The sequence below is a fragment of the Apus apus genome, chromosome 3 (genome assembly GCF_020740795.1).
Source record: "Apus apus isolate bApuApu2 chromosome 3, bApuApu2.pri.cur, whole genome shotgun sequence".
NCBI classification, from domain to species: domain Eukaryota; kingdom Metazoa; phylum Chordata; class Aves; order Apodiformes; family Apodidae; genus Apus; species Apus apus.
Genome location: NC_067284.1, coordinates 37472373 through 37497137, shown reverse-complemented (window position 1 = coordinate 37497137; position 24765 = coordinate 37472373). Strand labels below are relative to the sequence as shown.

At 39.3% G+C, this 24765-nt stretch overlaps 1 protein-coding gene across 5 annotated transcripts in view; it reads right to left on the bottom strand.

The window, feature by feature from the left end:
• Positions 1-148: 148 nt before the first annotated feature.
• The window catches only part of ECHDC1 (ethylmalonyl-CoA decarboxylase 1), a 39344-nt gene continuing 14727 nt past the window's right edge, over positions 149-24765 (bottom strand). For 4 of the 5 annotated variants that reach the window (XM_051613050.1, XM_051613048.1, XM_051613051.1 and 1 more), the window contains exons 4-6: positions 22533-22585; positions 20517-20597; positions 149-3369 (exon numbers count right to left, since the gene is read on the bottom strand). In XM_051613050.1, the coding sequence (XP_051469010.1) occupies positions 2964-3369; positions 20517-20597; positions 22533-22585 (540 nt within the window). In that variant the 3' untranslated portion in view covers positions 149-2963. Of the gene's footprint in view, positions 3370-20516; positions 20598-22532; positions 22586-23419; positions 23492-24765 lie in introns of those variants that run through there. The other variant, XM_051613053.1, reaches the window with a different exon arrangement.

The window sequence follows — 24765 nt, the reverse complement described above, 5'->3', positions numbered from 1 at the left end:
AGCTGGCAAATTAGCCCCTAGGAAATACAAAAGCGAGCACTCCATTTAATTAGGAGACTGGGAGTATCAATTTTGAGCACATGTTTCTAATTTATTTGTGCATTTAGTGCTGCTTGGTTTTAGGCTATTTCTGAAAGGGAACAAAAACTGAGATGAAGCTTGTAGTCTTTAATAATTATAAAGATAATATAAATGCTTGTCAGTTGCTGGTTACAGGTATTTGCCATGTTAAGATGATAAGTAGGTATTCTATGAAATAAAGCACTGAGGTCTGGAATTGGTAAAATGGGATTCCATTTAATCTCACTCAGTCTGGAACTCTTAGGCTAGCACTCAGTAATTTAGTTAGGCTGGTTTTCATACAAAGGGCTGTACTTGCTTTTAAAACAGAAAAGAAATCCAAGAATATGGTATTAGGCTACTCGCAAAATCTATGATCAAAACAAACACCTGTAATTGCCTTCAGAATCTTCTGTAGCTATATTTGATATATTTGTAATTCCAGCTAACCAGAAGACAAAATTAGTTTCTGTAACCTTTTCTGAAAGTGTCTTACTCAGTATTAGTTAATTATTTGTCCTACTCTTAGCATCAAATGTTGGCCTTTGATAGAAATTGGAGGGGATGGCTGGGGAAATGCATTTGCTGAAACGAGAAATAAGCTCATTGCCTACAAATCAAAATGGAAAGAGGCCCTTGATAGATTTAAGCACTGAGTTTCACCAGCTGCCAGCACAGGTCTAGTTAAAAACATGCAAGTAAAACAGATTCTGCTTTTCTGCTACAATTTCCTCCCTTTCAGGTTCGTATCACCCAGTACACAGAATGCACTAATGAGCCTTACAGTCTGACATCTGACAAATGAAGAATTATTCAAGGGTCTTGCTCAGGTTCTAAGCAATTTTCTCAGCCATTTTAAAAACAATCACAGTATTACTAATGGCAAATTTATTCTTGTTACTAGACATAACCAGTTACCCTTTAAAACACACGGGGTTTTTATTCATGACTATGTGGTGTGCTATTACTTTAAAAAATGGGATGAGTAGGGACTAGAGCATGCTCTGAAGGTTCAGTCATGTTGGCAGCCTGGAATCACTTGTAAGTCTTGATGAACTTCATGAAAAGCAGAACAGCTTCATTACTAAACAGTCAAATATTGGCTGACTAGATTAAAACATCTGTACTTCAGAATTAATGGGTTTGAAATCCTTTTTAGAGCATGGGAAAGAATCCAGCTGCACAGGGGACAAAAAAATGAGTTATTGGGGCAGGCAGGAGAGAGAGGCACAAACCAGGTCACTACTCTGTCCCTGTGTGCCCAACCCTGTCTATTCTCTAACCTGAAAGTAAAAATTTATTTTTGGGGAAGAGAGATTTGAAATCTTCCAGGAGCAGCTTCAGGTGTGAAGGCAAATAGGTAGGATCAACAGGGCAGAGTAAGTTCCATGTCCTCCCTGAGGTGCCAGCTCAAAACACATCCCTCTCTCCAGCATTTCTTTTGGTTGCTTCAGGCTATACACTCTCCCTGCTGTGAAAGCCATAAAGTAAAACATCCCCAGCAGGGCACAGCATCTGCTCAAAAGCTGCAGAATCTTAACAGGCAAACCAGGCCTAATTCCCAAGATCTGCTCCAAGATCCTCAAACATATTTAGTTACTTCACTGTCTAAAACTCAGGAATTCTGCCATGCTGTAGAGACTGTAACATGGATTTTCATCCAAAGCATCACCTCTTTTTTCTAAGGTAGCTCATTCCATGTATCTAGAGTTAGTTAAGCCTCATTAGAGTGAGAATGTATGCCAATGCCAAGTAGCCCAAGGTTTCCTCCTTCACATGCTTCCCTGGAGGACTTGGGTCCCGGACTCACATCTCAGCCCCTGCTAGAATTAGAGATGAGCATCCTAACCAACAGTACAGCAAACTCCCAGTCATGGATATGTCCGCATGTTTTTGCTGTCATGGATGTTTCATTTTAACAATCATCTGCCAAAGCAGGGACTTGGTGTCAGTTTCTAATTTCTAAGGGAAAACCCTTCCCACCGAGTTACTGCTGTGGAGACCAAGTTCCAAATCTGGTCAGCCGAAATACGCCCTACTAGTAAAAATACTCTGAAGTAAGATGCAAACAGATCCACACACACATCTTTCCATAATGCTGAAGTACTCAGACCACCCAGTCAGTCAAGGACATCCCATGTGGGGGCATGATGGATTATGGCCTTCCAAGATTTGAACTATGTTTTATGTACAGAATCAGGGCAGCAGCTTCGCAGTGCTCAGCAGCACAGGGCCAGGCTATGGGGACATGCAGATGTGTGTTTAGGTAGCTGGTTCCTGGAGCAGTGAGAAGGCACACCTAAATGCATTTAAAGACCCAAATCAGTGTCAGTGAATGAGGACTATAAGCTGCCCAGTAAATTGGAGCTTCTCCCATAAAAAACACCGTTAAAATTGAAGTAGCTTTGGATACTTTCTCAGCAACTATACAAAGAGCTTACTGAAGATAAAAAAAAAAAAAAAATTCATCACTTATCATCCCTTCAAAGCTGCTTAAAGACACTGCTCTCATGTTGGGGAATTCATATTTTACAGCTTTAGATGCTGCTGTTCTGCTAACAAATAAACCTTGCATCTTTCAAGCAATTCATTTCTCTACCAGTTAGAAAAAACAAATTAACTCCAAAGAAAATAATCTGCATCCTCATTCCAAAAGAATTAAAGTTCTATTCTCAGCACAGTATTTACCTTTATGTACTAATTTCACTAATCTCCATTCAGGGAGTAAAGAACCTGCCAGGGATTTTTCTGTGGTTGCTCACCAAATATGTCTGCCTGACACAAACGACAGGAATGTTAATGCCAGTTTAAATGAACAAGTCCTTAAATGACTCCATTTAATGCCTGCTTTAGTGAAGGCTTTGTTTGCAAAAAGGTCAAGAACATTTCTTATGCATAGACCGTCATTTATGTTTTGCTTTTCTAGCCAATGCCTGCAAATTAGCAGGCCCACCCCATACAGTTCCAAAAATGTCCTTCTCTGTTCTTAAGGCAGCTTCCAGTGGTAGCTCTCTTCCCGCAGTCACCACCTTTTTTGCTGCCTGAACGATGCTGGCTGGACCCTCTGTGTACTGACTCAGCCAGGCTCGGGCTTCTTCTAATGCTCCAGTTTCATCTGAAGATGACAAGGTTCCCTCAGACAGCCCAAGGTGCAAAGCTCTCTCAGGGTCCACCTTGACAGCCCCGCTCAGCAGCTGGAGGGCAGCCCCACTGCCGACAATCCGCACCAGCCGGGCAGCTCCTCCCCAGCCTGGCACCAGGCCCATGTGCTTGTGGACAAACCGAATTTCACTCCCAGGCGTCATCAACCTGTCAATGAACAAACACACAGAGGTCAATCCATGCATAGACTTGTGTTCTCAGCTTGCTGCCACTCCATTTTCTGTTTTCTCCTCCCCTCTCCTTCCAAAGGCTGATACAACTTGACGACACGCTGATCACAGCCAGAGCTGGAGAATCTTAATTTTTACATCACACCTGCAGCTTTTGGCGCTTCTCAAAATGAGATACATAGGCTGCCACACATAAAAATGCTTAGTGCCCCTGCTGATACCTGTAGTCAGTTCTACAAAGTGTATGAAAGCAGTATTGCAGATAGAGGACAGGTTGCACGTATTCACAGTGCCCACACTTGGCAATTTGCCTTGCAAATTCATCTCTAAACCAACAGGGGTTTTGGTAAAAAACAAGCAAATTAACACACAAAACATATTTATTAATATTTGGTGGTCTTAGCACTGATCTTTACTGGGGAGGTTCTGTCAGCACCCTGCTGCTTGATTACAGCACAATTTTTTTTGTTCTCTCCTTTATGGGGTCTTACGTGAATTTGATTTATAACGACTCACTACAGCACGAGAAGTCAGGATGGATGCTAGACTTAGGGCTCACAATGTATAATAGAATTGCTTTTTATTTATTCTCACAGTATGTAATAGAATTGCTCCTCTCCAGAAGGTAGTGTCGCATTCCTCTTTTCAAAGATTTTACATCTTTGCTTCTTTTCTACAGTATGTCACCTCCCTGATTCAAAAGCTCACCCTAGGGCTGATTAAGCTGTCTCCCTGAAGGAGCTTTGCTGCAATGGATTGTACTGTTTCCACATAGTGTTCACACTGACACATACTAGGCTAGTGGGAAAAGCCTTTAGAAATAGAAACATATAGAAAAGATGTACAGAAACAGACCAGTGTTTGCTCTTTCTTAAGATGATGTTCTGCAGTGTGGTTGCTCGCTGCTGTTTGTAAGACAAGGGATGTAAATTGTATTTGTGAAGTAGATTAGCTTCTACTTCAAACACTAATTGGCTTTCTGAAGATAAATCTTGTAATTCTGAGTTCTAAACGCAAGTCTGTGTCCTAACAATGCAGTTTTCCATACTAAAACACCAAGGCAAACAGCTTTAAAAGGGGAAAGAAAAGGAAAACCTTTAAAAATGCAACTACTACTAGGAAGTTGCTGTTCCCAAATCCGCTTGTTGTTAATTGTAAGTTTGCTTGGTTGCTTTTTTCCTTTCCCAGAGCACCATCAGCATTCATGCCATACTATAAAGCACCAGGGCTGAAGAGCTTATGCTTTATTCCAGACCCAACACAATGCACAAAGGCAACAGCTGACATGCCAGATTGCATGAAAGCCTTTTTGTAGAGAAAGTGGAGGAAGGCTGTGTGACAAAAGGAAGAGAGCAGAGTATTGCAGGGGAGGAAAGGCTCTTAAGCTAACATTAGAAACTGCTTTCCAAACCCAGCAAATCCCAGGGAGCTCAGGTCTTTCCAAAAGGAAGACTCTGCAACTATTTTCATAACTCCTTTACCAGTTCAGCTTACTTTGCAACTTGCTGACACCCAGTGTCCCATTGGGAAAGCAACAATGGAAACATTATTAAAGGTTTAATTCTAGCTATGCAGAGAGATATGAAACATTAAAGAAGTTGTCATAGGCAGCTAGGCACCTGATGCCAGACAGTCTGTAGGCAGTCTCAAAGGACAACCACTGCAGGTCGCTAAAACAAGGTTGTGTCTGTATGTTTAATCTGAGACTCTCCCTGGCACCTGGGTTCAGGCCTTAAGGACAGGCATTTCAGTGGACAACTTGAGGGCAGTGTAGGGTCTCATCTAGGAAGCTGGGTCAATGCACTCTGAAGTTTGCATGGGAAGTAAAATTTTACATTAAAAGCACAGAAGATCCATCAGTGCTAATAAGAAAAGAAGCTGAAAAGGTTTAGCATATGGGAAAGGCTCTGTTACCTTGCACAGTCTTCACCTCCCTCTGAGAAAATGGAGCCAAACATGAGGAAAGGAAACTAAATGACTGACAGCTAAATAGAGACTGTGAAGTTACAACTTCCAGAGAAGATACTGAGGTGAGTGGTGGTCAGCAGAAACTGTAAAGGTAGTCTTGGGCTGCCTTCAAGCTTAAAAAGGGTATCTGTGGTTTTTCAGACTTTTCAATTATGAATCCTCTCCTTAAGTCACACAATTTCTTACAGAAACCAAGCACCACAGTTGCTGTTAGGTACACCATTCACTTCCAGTCCCTGTCCCCAAGAAAGAAAAGGAGACCTGAGCTCAGATCTGAAGAGCCATATGCTGCTGCCAAACTAGCCTGTGATCAGCCTCTGAACATCACTAGCTGCAGCCTTGCAGAAATATTTCCCTTTTTATTTTATGAAAGGATTTGAGTCTACCTTCTGAGACACGACAGATCTGATCTCCCATTAGATTAATTTAAGAAAAGTGCAACAAGCATTACTAAACATAAAGAGGCAGACATAAAAAACCAGAAAAGACCAAAGTATTATTCTGTTTCTGAGCTGTTTATTCACCTTGTACTGCCCCTGCCTGAGAAGGAATAGTAGATTAATACAAAATTAACCCTGATTTGCCTCAGTATGCCTGTTCCTAACTTCTAGGTCAAGGGAATTAAAAACTGGGTCTCTTGTATCCGAGGGAAAGGTCATACCCCCTGGGCTCCTAGACATATGCCCACCCTGCCCTAAAAAAAAGAAAATGTGTTTCATGACAATACTGAAAAAAATATTAAATGTAATTAATGTATAAAGTAACCAAGGACCTTACAAGCAAAGAAACATCCTTCAGAAATGTGACAGGTAGCAATATCCTCACAACTTAAATTGGACATAAGAGGTTAAGGTAATATAAGCACTAAAGTGCAGCTGAAATCTTCTTTAATAACATTATATTTCCATGTTACAAGCACTACAACACCCCTAGGAGGAAAGCACAGCCACCATGGGCCACATCCAATTTTTGGTTAGTCATCTAAAGCAAACAAGAGCTACAGCAAATGTTCCTGCAGTACATTTTAAAATGTTATCAGACACGTTAAATGTTACAAACCCTCCACCTTTGATCAGAGGATTTCTTCACTCTGTGACATCCCATTGTGCCCACCAGCTACCAACTGTCAACTTGTATCACATCACAAGCAATGCACTAGCAGAAAAACTTGTCTGCCATTAACAAAGCAAACTAACAAATCCCATCCTTAAACAGGTACTTGCCTCCTCAAAGGTGGCACTTGCTGTGAATGAACAGCTATGCTTTCCTTTGCTGAAGTATTTCCCAGCTGCTTGAAGCTGGAGTATATACAATAGAAACTGAAAATGCAAACAATAATGTATTTTCTCAGTTTTTCATACCTGCTTTTTATAGTACTCACGTTACTGAACTGTTCCAACAGGTATAATAATTTCCTTGGGCAGAATTAACATTATATTAAGATTTATGCTGGCTCTTACCCTCACCATTTCCTGCCCTTTGGGGTTTGAACTGTATTCAGCATTCTGACAAGGCACAGGCACTAATGAAGTCTTCTAGGGAGAAACAACTACCATCCTCTCTTTTATGCATTTTATTTTATGCATCCTACCACTATGCTTCTGAAATCCATGATGGAAAAAAGGATGCCTAAAACATTAAACATGTTGTCAGCAACCTGGATTTTGTTCCCATCCCCATTTGACTCCCAGTGTCACATAAGGACACAGCTCCTGACTTCCAGTCTTCTCCTTTTAGCTGGCATGAGACTGACACACCACGGAGGGAGGCACCTGGCATTGTGCAGTCCTGCAGCACCTGGTTCTCAGCTCTGGTTCTACTGAGACAGGGCAGCAGGAACTGCAGGAGATTACTTTGATGTCTCCACAAATACGTCAGCTTCCTGCTCTCAAACTACCAATAAACATAAAAAATAAGCAAAGCTTATGCCTTTGGTTCATGGTAAGTTCCCTCATGCATAAGTTCCTTATGCTGCCATATAGTCCAAAACAAATATACACAGCTGGGGAGTGCAAGTTTCAGAATTTGTCAGGTATGACATTATCTGTGGATGGTGTTTATCATGCAAATGGAACTTTTTCTGCCAGGTATGCAGGAAAACTTGATGACCTTGCTTGCAAGTGACAAAAGCTCGGATGTAACTAGTTTAGGATTTTGTAACTTTGTTTGGCAAGTGCTACCAGGACCATCCCCCACAGCAGCAGCTCTCAAATTCATGCTGGCCCTTAAACGAGCAAGAAAGCTGGAGTCCATTGTCCACTCCTTCACTGTTCTATTTTACCTTCTCAAAACTCATACAGTCCCTGTCCCATCACTTGACCTGCATGTTACACCTCAGAGTCTCGCTCCATCTTATTTATACTTCTTCAGCATCCCAAGGGGCACAGAAGATATCAGTGTTGCTTGCGGGTTCTTGCAAGTATGACTCCGGCAGCAGAGACAGGTAGTATCTGTAACCTGATCTCCCTTCTCCTCTTGCTGATATATGCAAAACTCAACAAAAAATAAAAATGCTGCTCTTAACACAGAAAGTGCTGCTGAACACATGCAACAGATGGGATGTTTTTGGTCAACTAGGGTGTTACAGTAAGTTAAAACAAAGCAAGGGAGAGCTGTAAGTGTTGAATTTACAGCAGCAGAAAAAGAACTAAACTACCTGTGCCTTTAGGTATACAACAAAAGCTCTGATTTGTGATTTAGCATAAGTACTTTATTTCAGGTTGGCCCAGCGCACCACATAAATCAAGTGGTATCTTCAAGGCAGCATACTACATCCCTGGCTTTGCAAAAAGAAAAATAACCGTTACTGTGTTTTGTTGTTCTTCAGATGAGGTAGAAGTGGGTAGCTGGATGCAAAAGCATTTCCATAAAATAGATAAGTCACCTTGAATCTTTTGAATAAACCTTGAAATGCACTGCCATAACATCTAGAGTTCAGTACAACTATAGGATCTGAATATCCGGGATCTCATGTTCTGGCATCATGGCACATGAAAATAAAGAAGATGCAAGTGTGTGAAAGGGTCTTCAGCCAGCAGCAGGATAAAGCTCTTCCTACAGTCATAAAATGGCCAAGGAAATATGATCAGCGTCTGCAGCACATACTGGGACCACCTGCCCTGCCCCAAAACCCAAATCCTGGTGGTCTCCTCTGATGCCTCCAGCCCCTTTGCTGCAAATGCAGCCAGCCAATTACAGACCTTCAGTTCCTTGGCTCAGGCAAGGATGCCAAGGGGTATTGCCCTGTGAAGCCGAAACCCTGCAAGCTGGACTGTAAGGAGCAATTAATTGGGACTCCAAGTGGTGTTAGCCTGAAGCTTGAACAAGGACCATCACACAGGTACTCAAGCACTGCAGTAACTGCACACTATCTTGAAGGGTTCATGTAGCACATTCTGCAGTTTGAAAACCTTCCGGCTAGCTGCCTTCTCCCCATTTTCTTTAGCATGGCAGGTTGCCCTGCAAGTTTTAGCACATACCTAGTGCTCAATCCACCTCTGATATCTGCATTTCAAATCTTAGAGTCAGAAAGACACACCAGAGACCATGTATCTTCCCACTGAATACATCTAAAACCTATCCTCCACACCACGCACAGGCAGATGTTATTGCACATGTAAGAAACTACAGAACCTACATGTAAGAAACTTCCTTCAGCATTAAGATACAAATTCTTGAGGCCTCATACATCAATGATCCCTGGCAATTTGCAGCAAAACTCATCCCTACCTTCTCCAGAATCTTTTAACAACAAAGATAATTCAAGTATAGCCTTGAAAACAAGACCAGAATACAAACCACCACCTTGACATCTTCAGAAAGCCTGAAATTAAGAAAACTGACTGCAGTTAAGGCTGCAGTTCATGCCTGCAGAGACCTAACCTGGAAACCTAAATATTCTTAGTTAATTACATTACAACATTGTGTTCTAATAGTGACAACTTGTCTTCTGTAAGTATTTAGTCTCTCAAAATATTCTTAGGACCATAAATCTTACTGGAAAGGCTAGGAATACTTTTATTAGTATTTAAATGCAGAGTGTATGGGGTTTTATTTTTAATTAAAAAAGCCTTCCCTGGTTATTACAGAAACTCACCTTAAGTCAACAACTGCACTAACCAGTCATTTTTGCAATAAAAATGATTTTAGAAGCAGTAAGGTACTGTGGGAAGAATATTTCACAGAAGAAATATGCAGTACTACACTAAAATAATATAGCTAGTCAGCAATGCTGCAGATAAGCAGTTTCCAGCCTTTACTTCAATTTTTGTGACAGATGCTAGTCGAATTAGACCCTCAAGAACAAGACAGTCTCCTCTAAAAAGCAAGTTGGGACTAATTAATCCATCTCTGCCTATCGAGTGCAGTGTCTTGATGGTCTCTTTGTCACTGCACCATCAAATAATTACCTAGGTATTCTGTAAGGGGATTACCTAGACAAAACAGTTCTTCTGAAATTCAGCTATTGTACCACACACGCTATCACCGAAAAAAAACCCCTGATTCTCTGAAAATATTAACAAGTACATTCATACTGAGAAGAGTTAGTCATAATTTCATTTACCTTTCAATCTCACTTGATTAATTGGATAGGCTTTAAAGGATTAAAATAGCCTTAATTATGCATATAACTAGCAAGGAGTTATTTATTCAATTTACTAGATTTTTAAACTAACAATGCAGTAAAAATCAGCCAGCCATGACTGTTCTGCTTTTTCCCAGCTCAGCTTGCCAGTATTAACTCCCTCTGCTCCTCTCCCATTTCTTCCTTTTTCTGGAGGACCTCTCATGTTTCTGTCCTATGCAGAGAAAGAATAAAACCATTAGATTACAGCAATTGCTGCTTCAGAGCTATAGCAACATGAAGTGAGACGTCCACTGTGAAAATACTGTAAAACCTATAAAACTAATAATTTGTCCTACATGCTTTTGGTGATAGCCTGTGCAGACTGACACCATAAAAACAACCCCCTAAATCTTTCCTCTTTCTGAAAAACCTTTAGTCACAAATACTCACTTGACAGGTGCCTCAATGGTAACCACTAAAGAATATAAAAGTGAAGATTAAATGCTTTAAGAGAGTCTGGGAAAACTACGTCCCTTGTCCACATCTTAGATACAACTGCACAAAGTGTCTCTGCAATCCAAAATGCCAACAGGATAAGAGAAGACTTTGCACATTAATGATCTATCCTATTTATGAGCTTTCATCTGTAACCTTTACTACAGGAATGCAATGGGAAGAAGTAGGTCCACCTACTACTTTAATAAGCCCATCAGAAAGTCAGCCCCCTTAAATGCTTTGAGTGATTGAAAAAAGAAAACCAAACAGCAAAGCAATAAACCTTCTATACTTGAGATTTAAATAGGTTAAAATGATACCCAAGAAAAAAAAAATTAAAAAGCCCTACTAAGCCTCCCAAGCACACAATGTTCTAGGCACACTCGAAAATTCAGAGTAGGCTTGATGCCAGCCTAAGAAAACTCACCAACACGAGAGCTGATTTCTCTCACAGCTCTTTTCAAATTGCCTTACCGATTATATGGAAGTTTATTTATACTTACTGTATCATTCTGTAACACTATTAATGTATCCATTTTCCTCCCCTTGCAAGAAAAGCTAAGAATCAAGGCTTACATTAAGTAGCCTAGGAGAAAATACCTTGCATCTCCCCAGCTTGTGTTGCCTTTACCACCTTTTTTTGCTGCCTTCCAGCCAGTTTCCAATGCATTTTATGGACCCCTAAGAATCAGGGTAAAAATCCAATCTGAAAATAGACCCTAATTACTGATGTATTTGCTTGAGTAAGAGTCGATGTTCTTCTGGGTTGGCTGGGAAAACCCAAGCAGCTTCTCAGAGGGGAGCAGATAGACCTAAACAATGTAAGATGCACTCCTCAAGGTAAACTTCAAATTAACCATTTATAATATGCTTTCTCACATCACCAAGAATCAAATGGAATGCAGAAGATAAGATGACCAATTCATGTTTTCATCTAAAAACACAAAACAAGATGCTAAAATTCTGAAAAGTAGAGTCTTAGATAGGGAAAAAAAAAGAAAGGAAGATGGAATAACAAGAGTTGGAGGCAGAAACAGAACACAGGAACATCAGAGCAGAAACTGATAAATAGACATGAGGTGTTTCAAGAGGAATACTGTCTCCCAGAATAAACAGGAGCTTAAGGCATAGATGACTATTTATTGCCCAGACACTGAGGCACTGAATGGAAGATGAGTCTCCAAAAGAAACAGTCAACTCAAAGAGGCTGCAAGATCAGAGTTACAAAGGAAGCCACTCCAGGGAAGAGGCACAAAAGTAGTATTACTACTAGAAAAAGTTCCTGTGAATAACAGGAGTTAAATTATAATAGGCAGATACAGAAATCTGCATTCCCCCCAAACCAGCATCTCATCACTAGCAAAGTTAAGCACTGCTAGGAAAAGGCCTAACAGCAGCAAAAAGGAGGATGGTAAAGCAGCAGAGCACACTCTCTGTGATCTGGCAAGACCCAGACTAAAAACTGGTCCAGATGTGACTTATTTCTTAAGCACTTCCCTAATCAAAAGGAGGTGGCTAAAAGAGAGCCAGAAAGACTGTTAATTTGAGAGGGATTATGGAAGGAAGGAAAGAAACACAGGGGAAGAACCTGTTGTTAATACCCTGCAAGGGAGCTGGGCAGACTCAAACACAACCAGGCAGGTAGGACCCCCCCAAGTCTCCTGCAGACTCCCTGTCATACTGGCTGCCATCCACACAGGTGGCACTTCCAATCTCATTCCAGACCAGAATCTCGCAGAAGTCAGCTACAGATGGAGGTTCACCCAGCAGACCTGGATTAAGGGTCTTAAATCCAATTCTTTACCTCAGGCTGACACATTCTCACCTCAGAGGAGCCAGAGAGAAAAAAGCATGCTATAAAAAGCTATGTTGTTTCTAAAAGGGATAAATTAAGCTGAATATTAGAAGTTACAGAAAGACTTTTTCTGCAGCGTGAATGAAATATTGAATTAGATGTCAGATCACAGGGCAAGAAATAAGAGGCCCAAAAAAGCATGACTGATTAAAACTCCACAAGCAGTATTAAAGGAAGATAAACTTTTTATTTTTTTTCCAGGCATTTTTCAATAAATGGACAGGAAATAAAACTATTTGGCCAAACCACAAAGCAAATCTGCCACATTTCCCAGGCTGATACTTGTTGAGGTCCACATGCAATGCCCACAGGGGTTTCCTGCAGCCCAGGGTACTATCCCCCTATGCGGGGCTGTGACTGCTAGGAGGGCTGCAGAGATGGGGAAGGGGCTGGTCAGGGGACTTCTGCAGCCCCCCTGCCACTGCCAGGCAAGGCAGCACATGCTGCACCCACACAAGCTGCATGGTGTCATAAAAGCTGTGTGAGCCATACCCCACTGCCCTGTCACCACTCTCACACCTGAGCATTCAAATGAGCTGAGGAGACCCAGAAAATGGCAGAACAAGTAAATTAAAAGACTTTTTCCCCAAGTGGGGAGAGTAGAGGCTTTCCACGATTATACAGGTAGCAATATCAGCTCCTCTGTCTGTCAGTGGTGTCTTGGATCTGCCTGACAACAACCTCAGTACACACATGAGGAAGGAGCAGTGTGGCTTTACAAAGGCTTACAAAAAGCGCACAAGGCTCATACCACAGTTTAAGAGCACACAGAACAGAAAGAATAAAACTGTTACACCAGGGGAGTTATAATTCCCCGTAAGTGTGGAGTATAAACTCTGAAACAGCACAAATCACCAGGGCCATCACATGGGACTGCAGCCCCATTGTTCTAAATGTAGTGTCCTTTCTCCCTGCAGTTGTATGACAGCAATCCACTGGGCTCCATTCCATTTCCCCTCCCCTGCTAATAACTGATGTCTTACTAACACTCTCCTCCTCTTTGCTTTTCCAGCTATTACTTCATTTTTATTGCCCTTGGTGTCAGTGGGTCCCAGCCATGGGCACACTGCAATTCTTTTCAGAGTAGTTCTCATCTTGACATAGCACTCTGGTCTCACCCATGAAACAGGTCTTGGCTATTCTTTGCAGGCTGCCTAAGTCTCAACAGACAAGTCGGTGCCAAAATAATGCTTACATAAAAATTACTCATGCTGGAAATCTAAAATGTTACATGAGTCTTTCCTTCCAAAAAAAAAAGAGAACTACAGCTATTTGGATTTCATTCAAGCAAACACTTTCAACAACAGATATGCCTTTTACACTAAAGCAAAAATTTCCATTAGGAAAAGATGCAGTGATATATTACAGACTCTTTGCTGAAAAACAACCACTTGGAGGTAAAAGTGTTAAGATAATTGAAATTTGTAGTCAAATCTGAATGCTGATATTCATCTAGAAAGCAAAAAAGCACATTGGAATTTGTTTTCAAATGTAAAAGATTGTATTTTTTTTAATTATGTGCACACTTTCATGCAGAATATACACCCATGTTTCTAACTTCAGTTTCCCACATCTTTGTTTCCATCATATTTTTATCAATACCAAAGAAAACAGAACAAAATTCTCCTAGACCAAATTCAAGAGTCTCTTAAAATAGGAGCACTTCAGTCATATTATCTGCTCATGTCTGCTGCTATTACAAAAAGGGGAGGGGAAGGTTCCCAACACTTTGGTTTAGAGCTTGGCATCTAAAATGTCAAAAAGGCAAAGATCACCTCACTCGCCTGAGCTCAGCTGACTGGAAGGGAACAGCATTTCTCGACATCAGCCCTAAGAGATGTAAGGTTCGAGTTGCTCCAATGCTTTATGATGGATTTGATATACTGTATTTCTGCAACCAGAAGCATTAAAGGATTTAAAAGACATCGTAACATCATACAAACAACCTGTCAGAAGATCTAGGGTAACAAGAAACACTTTGAAATTCACTTGTATCTGCATGCAATGCTACTCAGGCTGCATTTGCACATCCTACACAGCAATTTCTGACTAAAGAAAAGAGAGATCATACACTTATTTGGAATCACTGGTGATGAAATTATAATGAAATGTTGCCATGTCATCAGGATACCAGGTTAATAATCTCAAACAAAGAATGTCAAAGGTTGTGGTGTTTAGGCTTTTTTTTTTTTTTTTTTTTTTTTTTCAAGTGAGCACAGTGGCTGTGACCTAAGTTTTAATATTTCCAGATATGATTTCACATTTCAGAGGTTTTGGTTTTTGTTGGTTGTTTTTTTTGGGGGACACACACACAACAATCACATATCTCAAAAAAGGCATAAAAGGGATAGAGAATATGACAGTAAAATTCTACATTAAAACAGTAACTTAGTTTCTTCACCTCTTTACTTTTTAATACAGTGCATTAGTTATATGTGGGGGAACTAAAGCCAGCCTCAGATTGCTAACTGATGATATGTTCAGACTGGCTGGACCAGAAACAGACGTATTTTCAGCCAACTATAACAACCTCCACAAATATGCCTAAAAGTGTGATTAATTCTCTTATCACCAAAAGTATTTTATTTACAGCTTTCTCTCTCTTTCACACACATATACACAAATCCACACTACCTGAAATTACTGCTTTTTCCTCAGTCTATATTTTTGCTTTGTGTTTATGAATACGAACATCAGCACACAAAACAGAACTGGAGTAAAACACCTAATAACAGACCATGGATGCAGCATGAGTATATACAGTAACCTACTTGGATCCTACCAAAGGATACAACAGTTAAGGCACAATAGGAATTTATTTAACAGAAGAAGAACTTATAAATTGATTTATTATTTCTGTGACTGCTGAGTTACAGCAGTAGCAATTAATTTCTTACTGACTACAGAAGCCCGGAAGAAGTAGGAAGCTGAAATCACACAGGTTTACAGTTTCAAACAGTCTGCAGTCTTGTTTCACAGAATTTCGGATAAGTCTGGAAGGAACAGGAACACAGAGGTCCAGCCTGACGGGCTCCAAACATTTACAAAGACAATGGGTTTCTTTGGATTGGGAGGAAAAAGAAATGGGGGAGTGAGGAGAAGACTAGTGAGTTGGGAATGGGCAGCAGAGACTCCATCCTCCCACATCAAGGTGAGCTGTTCAGACAGTCTGTCCTTCTCATAAAGTCACAGCTCAACATAACCCCACAACAGGTTCAGCAGACTGGAATGCCCAAGTGCTTCTCAGACTTCAAATTAACCAACTTGTGAAGCTATTACATATGCATTTTAAAAAGCTTATTTTGGTAGTGAAGATCAGCTATAGGGTGTCAAACTAAAATACCTGCAGGCAGTTTATTTAAACTGGGGATTAGTCACTTTATAGATGCAAGCATAACAGATTCTTCCTAAACTAATTCTCCTAGAACCTTGAATGCTTCCCTACAGTGTATCAACAGTCCACTGCCTCAGCAAATATCAGCATGGGTCTAGCTCTGCATTCCCTAACCTAAGTTTTCCATTACCTGGCCTATCTCTGTTTATTATCATTGTGCAGCACAGAATCATCTACAGACGGGATTGTTTAACAGAAAGGATGTTAAGATTGCATGGTAGAAATGGTCTAAAATGTAGACACATACTGATAAAAATCTCATTCACCAAGGAAAAGATGATTTGGCCTCCTGAAGAAAAAGAAAAACCCACAAACAAAAAACTTGGATGAAGTAAATCCCCACAAAAAGACAACTTCAGAAAGAAAATGTCAACTCAAATTCATGCTTTGTTGCTGTTATTTACATTTCCAATAAAATCGAAGTGATAAATTTGAACTGTAGATTACGTAAAAAACCCTCTGACTGGAAGATTGTAAATACATGAAATTCAAACCCAAATGAAAACTGGAAATAAAGTGAAAAACTAACACTAGTCCATAAATACAAGCCCAAAAATGTCAAGTGTGCCAAGTCAAAAATAAGAATAGTCTTCTTAAAGGCAGGCAAAATTAAGCTTTTAAAACCATTATCCATCCCTCTGAAAATTTATCAGAAATTCCTACTAACAAACCTCCCAAGGCTCTAAAAGCATGAAGGTTTTACATATATCTATATCTACATACACACACATACTCAGATTTGGCTACTGATTGTTCTCCTGATGGTGTGCAGCAACATTATGGAGTGCTTTGTCAGCCTGGACTTTGTAAGACCTCATGAATATGTGATCTCTATCCCATTACATTAACACAATGTTCTGCCCAGTGAAAAGAGCTACTATACACTTAGGCACCCTTATTTCAAACGGCAGCATATTGTGTACCTAAAAGCTCCTCCTGATAAAATTAAATGCCAAAATCTTGCACACAGAGAAATATTTCCAAAGAAGCTAGGGGGTTGTGCTCTGATGTTCTGAAACCTATTCTTGGAAAAGCTTATTGTAGAATACTAATGTCTTTACAGCTTTCCCCCCATCCACCTCCCACTTTTTTTTTTTTTTAAAGGAGCAAAAACTGAGAAGTCAGTCATAGTGGGCCTACCTCTATGTAGAGATTATATTATCTTCTGTTCCTTTCATTTCAAATAAATTTCATTTAATGCCAGAAACAAATGCTTGTAAAAGTAAATAAGACAATTCATCACCAAAACACATACAACAAAAGCTATTCAATAACAGTGCATTTCATTGTATGTCTTTTTAGGCATTTTATGGAACACACCTAACACCTTAAAATGTAATACTAAGCATGCCTATATATTTCACAAAAATAAACAAAACATCCAATTAAAAGGCAGCAAGGCCAATTTGATAAATGCAGTATTATTAGCATAAGCTTCTTCCCTTGTTAAAAGCTTGGTTCTGCCCTTCCTACAGATACAGGGGAGAAGTCTGCTCAGAAAGCAGGTACTTCTTTAAAATCAATGGTGCTTTTTATGAAGTAGGATACTGCTCAGTACTAACAAGTGTAATGAAACTGGCCCTTTGCAATTTAACTGTGCAACATCAACTACAGCTGAAGAAATTATAGTTGATTATTCTGTTTTCTAAAAAAAAGGAAAGGAGAATACTGTTCCCTCTACTTATGAGTCCATTTTGAGGTCAATTTGTGTTTTTGCACATGGAGACACCACCTTTTAAATTGGATTCACATGACAGCAACACATTTCTATTTTGAATGCAGTGGCATTAAGAAAAAGGGGGTAGGGAGGAAATGACTATATTTTTCAGAAACACTCAGGTACAACGGAAGTCCATACGCAAAGTGATGCAGGACCAAATTTGCAAAGCCGTAGATGTGTCTAAAAGACTTACAAAGACATCACCCCAATGAGATTTCTCAAAGGCATCAACATGAAACAGAAGGCAAGACAGCTCAGAATTCAAAGTTAATTATTCTGGCTATTGGCTGGAAGTGCACTGCAGCTCCTGTGCTCAGTCATCTAACAATTGCAAAAATACATAAATTACCAAACTTTCTCTGCCCTATATCTACCTGTCAGCTTATTGGCCAAGATCCCAGTACAATTCTTGTAAAAATTCCTTAACCAACCCTGATAAAACAGTTCTCCTTAACTTAATTCATTGTGCAAGTACAAGATACACTACAAGTTTCTGCATACAGAGAACTCAGAACAGGTACTTTATTGCAATTATTTGTAAAATTGCATTCCTGAATCCAATACCACAGAATGGTTGCAGCGTCATGCAGCATCACAAACCTACACTGGCATTTGGCAGCAGAACCCACATGCCATCTTCACAGGCTCAGAGAGAATGTTCAGTTCTAGCACACTAAAAAAAGTTTAGGTTTCTTGAAACTGTTCTAAAAACCTCAGCTGTCCAAACAAGTTTCATACCTGCCTGTTTTTACATTACTCAGTTTTACAGAAACAGTCAAGATAAATAATTACAGTGTCAGAAGCCTTATCTTCCCAATTTTCGTATCAGAAAAAGTCTGAAAGGATTTTAATTACCTTGCACTTGTCTGTTTTGGTGTGGGTTTTTTCCAACCATGTTTATGATCTTTATAAGGATGTTGCAGTCATACTGCAATGATTCATAAAGCAGCTAAGACTGAAGATGTTTTGAGAAGACCTCTTCTTCCAGATCAAAGGTGGAGCAACCTAAGATGCTTTCACTTTTCATCACTGCCCTTGTGTCAGCAATAAATGTTTCAGAGTTCATGCAGCCTTCCCTAATCCAATTTTAAATGAGCTGGCTTAAAACAGAGTAAGAGACAATGAGCCACAAGAACTGCCAGTGCAGGAATGCATCAGTAATATCTTAAAAAACCTCAGCTATTTTAAAATTGGACTTGTCCACACTTCTACTTCCGTAGAGGTGTGCATCATGCTGCCAGAGCATATTTCAGAGAAGGTACTTAAAACCATTTTGGTTCAAGTGAATCACTTCAAGAATAAGTATGGTTAATGTAGTACAAACTGGCAGAGTTACAAATAAGAAAATATTCCAGGCCAATATCACGCAGTTTGCAACTGTGAAAAACAGAAGTGGATTTGAAAATTTAGAACTGAAAGCAGCCACAGCTCACTCACTTTGTTCTTAAAAATAAAATATCCAAACAGTTTATTCAAGCAAGAAAACAAAGCCCTCTGTACTCCAGTTCATCTTTTGGCATCTAGTGACTAAGGAGAGAATACCTATTCCACTAATGCCTATTCACAGTCCTCAAAAAAGCCCCAGATTTTGTACTCTCGTATTAAAAGTCTCAAGTTCAGGAGCAAGAGCAGCACCAACTATGTTTCCCGATATTGCTGTTGTTATTAATGAAGTACTATTTGCTGCTCCTGAATTGCTATTACTTAGTTGCACTGGATGGGTGTGTTAGAAAGTAATGGAAGATGGATCAACAGCTGTAGTTACTATGAAAATTATGGCAGCACATCAGAGGAATTGCAGCTGCTCAATTCATGCAAATAAGAGCTACTTGACAATGACTATAATTACACAGCATGTCAAACAACATAGCTGGAGTAAAAGTAGAGAGTACATATTTTAGAAAGCCAAATTATTTCCATTTAATTACGTTCCCATTCCCTGAACTCCTATTTAGGGATAACAGGATTCACTTTCTGTGAATTGACTCACAGATACAAAAAGGCCTACTAAGTCTCCCAGGTGCATTCTCCTGTCAGCACTCCAGCTGTCAAACACGGTACCTCTCTGCATGTTTACCAGGCATTTACAATACAGCCTGTACTCAGACGTCACAGTCGGAGCTGGGGTTCCAGTTCACCAGCTGCTTTGTGGAGATGAAGGAAGATCTGGTTGCATCTGGTTTCAAAGCAAAGGAGGATTGCTTCTGAGTAGCTTGGACAATGCAGATGCCATCTCTACCCAAAGCCTGTTCCTGATACCTGGAACAGCACTGTAATACACATTTGCTTTGGTTTGAATCTAAGTTTGGGCTTGAATCTAAGTACTTTCTGCTTGTTCTGGATAATTCCTCTCCCACTTCAGGTGCCAAGGCCCTCTTAAAGAGCACATGCTCTTCTCCTGGACAAAAACTTCACTAAAACCTTCTCATTTTGTGAGGGGCTGCACACGGTGCTTATCCTGTTACATCTGAAGGCTGTTTGCACATTAGCAACTGTTTAAATAAAGTGACATTTTATTATTTTAGTTTCTTCCAGTTCCTGTTCTGCCTTCAGCCTCTTTAATTAAAACCCTCTGTATTTCACTAGTTGTTTCATGCTGGCAAATCCCTACACCTGCATGGAAAAAATAACAGTGACAGAACATCATGTGCTTTCCTCTGCCCCTCAAAACCTCTTTTAAAAAACCATACAGGACAAAATTATGTTACAAATAATAATCCCAGAACAGAAAATACCAGACTAACGGAGAGTTTTATTTATTTATTGTTACTTATGACAGCCACTTAAAGAAACATAAGGAGATACACAATTTTGCAGTTCTACCTCTCACTCAGGGGTTAGAAGTTGGATCCACTTGGTCTATGACACAGTAATTTGCTAAAGCTCCTCACTGCTCTTGTTTTATACAGTGATTCAAACTGTATGATCTGATAGTAAATAACGTTTCTCCTGTGCTATCAGAAAACCCAAACCTTTTTCCTGTAACGTCTGCTTACAAAGCCCAGTTCCTAATGCCTTGTAACTCAGGGACCTAACTCCCGATATAAGTGGTACCTCAAGCTTCCCATATTTCATGGGTACATTAAATTATGGACCCAACATGACAGCTACTTAAATTATCTTACCTGAAATCACATGCTGTGGTAAGTTCTGCTCCTCCTCCAAGAGCTCTTCCTTGGACTAGTGCAACAATGATGAAAGGCAATCTGCATAAGAGAGTTTTGCAAACAAAATTAATGCTTTTAGTCTTCCAGAAATTACAAAAGGATTAAAGCAAACCATCTCCATAGTAAAGGATCAGAAAAATATACTGTTCCAACTAATTCAAATAACTACATCTTTGTGGGTAAGTAGCACAATACCAATTCCACTTATGGTAAAATAATTATTCCATAATTATTATGGAATCTCAAAATAATATACCAAGACAGGTATATAAAAATGACTCAAAGTAAAGAAGATAATGTACAATGCTAGGAAAAATACATGCTACAGATTACACCTAAAAGATTATGTGCAAGGAGTGACAGGACAGGGACACAAGACCCCACATTAAGCCAGTACACTACAGAAAAGGACAAGAACTGCATGGCTGGGTTATCCAAAAATAATGAGATTCAGCATGACACTTTCAGCAGCTTCTTCAGAGTGCTATCACCTCAGTCACCAACAAATTTATTTTCATGGTGAACAAAACTATCCTTTGAGGATAGCAACAATCTGTTACCTTTGATGGTGGTGTATTTAATCACACTCACAGTATTTAATTTTGTTCAAGGTAATTCAAAGGACAGAGGGAAGGAAGAGTATGTAGGGACAACCTCTTTCCCCACTGCCTTTGTGAAATGAATACTGAAGAACAATGACTTAGGACAAGCCAAGCTCCCTATGAAAGGAAGACAACTGGTTAGTCCCAGACTGCATGCTGATACAACCATTTCATCTTTTACTGCAAAAAAACATTTAACTCATTGAGCATTTCTGAAACCACATTCAGAAGGCAGCTTCCCAATTGTGACCACACTTTTGGTTTCAGGTCTACTGAAACAGAAGCACCAGTGATTTGTTATGGTCCAAGTTCACTTACCAGCTGCAGAACACTTCATACACAAGTGAACCCACTGGAAGAGGGTAACCTCATTATTCCTACAGTCTATGGAGAACCAGAATATATGAGTCCAAGTCCCCTATAGCCACACTGATCCATCTGAAGCGCCTCCTTCAAGATCACAGTTAGCCTCAGCTCTTTCAGAGGGAGATTGATCCCATTTACAATGGATGTCCCCAGAGAGCAGTTCAGTGCTCCCCCTGAACCACAGCTTCAACATACTCTAACTCAAGACACAGGAGGGCAGGGCTTAATCTTCATACACCTTTCTCCTCTTTGCTTTGCCCCATCGATTTTGATTATACAGAAACCAACTTACACAAATTCTAATTCCAATCCTGAGGATTCTGTACAGTACCATTACTACTAAGTCTCCAATCTCTTCGATAGTTCTACAGAATAATGTTAACTCATAACACTTTCTCATATAGATTATTTGAAAACAAAGAATATTTATCTTCAAAGTGCTCTGAGCACATAAAAAGACAGACTCTACCACACATGGATTTAATAGAAATGTGATTTTTTTAAGGGAAGCTAAATCCGAAGGAAAGAAAAAAAAATGTTTTTCAGAAGTACCAGATGGTAGAAGTGAATACATTCCCTTTATGAAGTGGGAAGATTAAATAAATATATTTTTTAAAATGTTACCTGTGTAGGCTGCATAAGCTGGCCCTGCTTGTTTTTTTAAGAGCTACTGATTTCCACTGAGTTACAGAAGGCAGCTTCAGAAACTTTGAAGGCCTAGATTTCATTAAATCTAGGTATCTCCTGGCCCTCCACATAAAAGCCTACAGGTCTGTTTATTTTTCTGTTCCAGTTTCTGGGAAGTCTAATGGTTGCAAAATGTCAAGGTCTAATTTAAATCCATAAATACCTGTCTCATTAACATGTGAGAATACAAGGTCTGGGATCCAAAATTATATACTTAAAACTATGTATTTAACCATACATGTCTTGTTAAAAGAGTCACCCAAAACATATCCCAATCCTTATAATTACTTCATCATGAAGAGTAAATAAAATATCTTACCTCATAAGTCTGGTTAAGGTGTTTTGCATAAACATGCACATATTCATTCCATCCTACAAAGAGTAGGAAATTAAAAACATGTTAAGTGAAGCAATTAAACACACAGATGGAATAGACAGGAATATTCATTATATTTACTCTAGCTGTTGGGTTTTTTTCTCTTTGGTTAATCTTGCCTGAATTTCAGCCCAACCTCACTACACACAAACACAAAACCTAGTACAGATCAAGTTAAAACAAAACAAAACCAAACCAGAACTCAATCAAGTTATATGAAATTATTAGTTAAGCCACTGTTGAAGTAATTGCAATACTAAATTTCTAAGTGAAATTTTACATCCTTTCCTCTTAATTTCCTTTTCTCACTCCCAGTTAAAAACCCATAAAGCTGAGTTTTAAAAGTCTGTATAGGACCACAGAGCACTGCATATTTTTTACTGCTCCAAATCCATAAAGTTTTAGACAAGATACAATTTACCACCTACAATTTTTTTTGTTTGGGTCAAAAAGCATTTCAGACAAAACCACAAAAACCCCATCCAGAATCCAAGCCTGGAAAGAAGATTCCTCCTATTTCTCTTCTCCTTTATGTTTTAGATCAGTTTGCAAATTCTCTTCTAGTACAAGAACTAAAGGGCTCCAAATAAAATCAGTTGCTGTTATGTTCAAAATAAAGATTTCTTCCTACAGCATGTAGTTAAACTGTGGAACACTTTGCAGCAGAGCACAGCAACCTCTAAAACACTACATGAGTTCAAGAACAACTAGATAAATTCACAACAGAAAAATTGACAATGGTTTTTGAGTACAAGGTAACACCTCTAGCTTTAGAAGTCTTAGTCACAAATTGCTAGGAACTATTTAGAAGCAAAATCACAAATCATTACCTATCTTTCCTTGCTTGTCCTTACATTCCTTGCCAGGCATCCAGTATTGACCAGGAACTCGAAAAATGACTGGGCTAAATCAGACAGTATGAACACATTCATATATGTACTGAATACTGGATACACTGAACTATACATGTGAGATTGAATCCAGATTTTAAAAAAAAAATAAATGTTTGGACACCATATCTAGTAAAAGACCAGCATATCTTAAAAAAAAAAAAACAAACAAAAACAATCAAACTGAAATGCAAATGGCAGGGAGAAGAAGAACAAAAACAAGTCTTCATTGACATTTACTAATTTCTAAAATACAGTTTTACAGGGGTTGGCAAGTTAAATAATATGTCTTAGTTAAAAGCTTCTGACTCATACCTCCGGGAAAGAAAAGATATGAAGTAAATCTTCAGTACTGCTTGGAATACACCTTGAGACAAATGAGTTGGTCAACTTCAGTTGACTAATTGTCCATTTACTCTTGTGTTCCTAAGACCTATTCTGCCGAATGCCAACCAGCATGATGGTGTACAGGGACAGACCTCTGGTAGACAGAAGTTGCCACAACAATCACCACACAGAAACCAGTGAATTCAGTTTCATTGCATTAAAGGCCTACTTGAAAATTTCAGCGCATATTGATTTACAAACAGGCTTTTATTTATCACTGTAGCAACCTCCTACATCCATTAAGACTTCTAGAAACATTTCCATTGCAAATTAAGTAACAAATCCTCCATGATCACCATCTTCACACTTAATCAGGAAGAAAAGTTCAAAACCCACACTAACTTAAAAGGTACTTGTTCTCAAGACATGGACTTGCACTATTCCCATACTACAAACATCAGGATGAAGCTGCAAAAAAGCTTTTCAGAAAAAGCAATTTTTCACTTCATCACAGAAGTCCTTGCATTCAAATCGGCCACCTGAATCCATGCCAAAATGGTAATTAAAGATTAATACCAGAAGAAACCAGTTTGATAAACACAGTTATGACTGAGCAGACGAAAAAAAAAGGTCTTCATATTCTCAGGTGGTAGAGAGATTACTGTGTATCACATGGAAAAAATTATTGCACAGAAAGCACCCTGAAAAAAAAAAATCACAATTATTTGAGTCCTGGCCAACATACCCTTCAAACCTTCCTAACAAGAAAAATAAGGTTACTAGTCAAGAAGATTTTATCTGCATAAGAGAGGTGTTCACTGAAGCCTAGTGGAATAATCACATTTTCAGCGCTGTCCTTGGAATAAGAAGAAAACTAACAAGCAGAATTTCAGGTAAAATACAGTATGGATTTGTGGAAGAAAAGAATTAATTTGCAGTGGGAATAGGGGAGGCAGCAA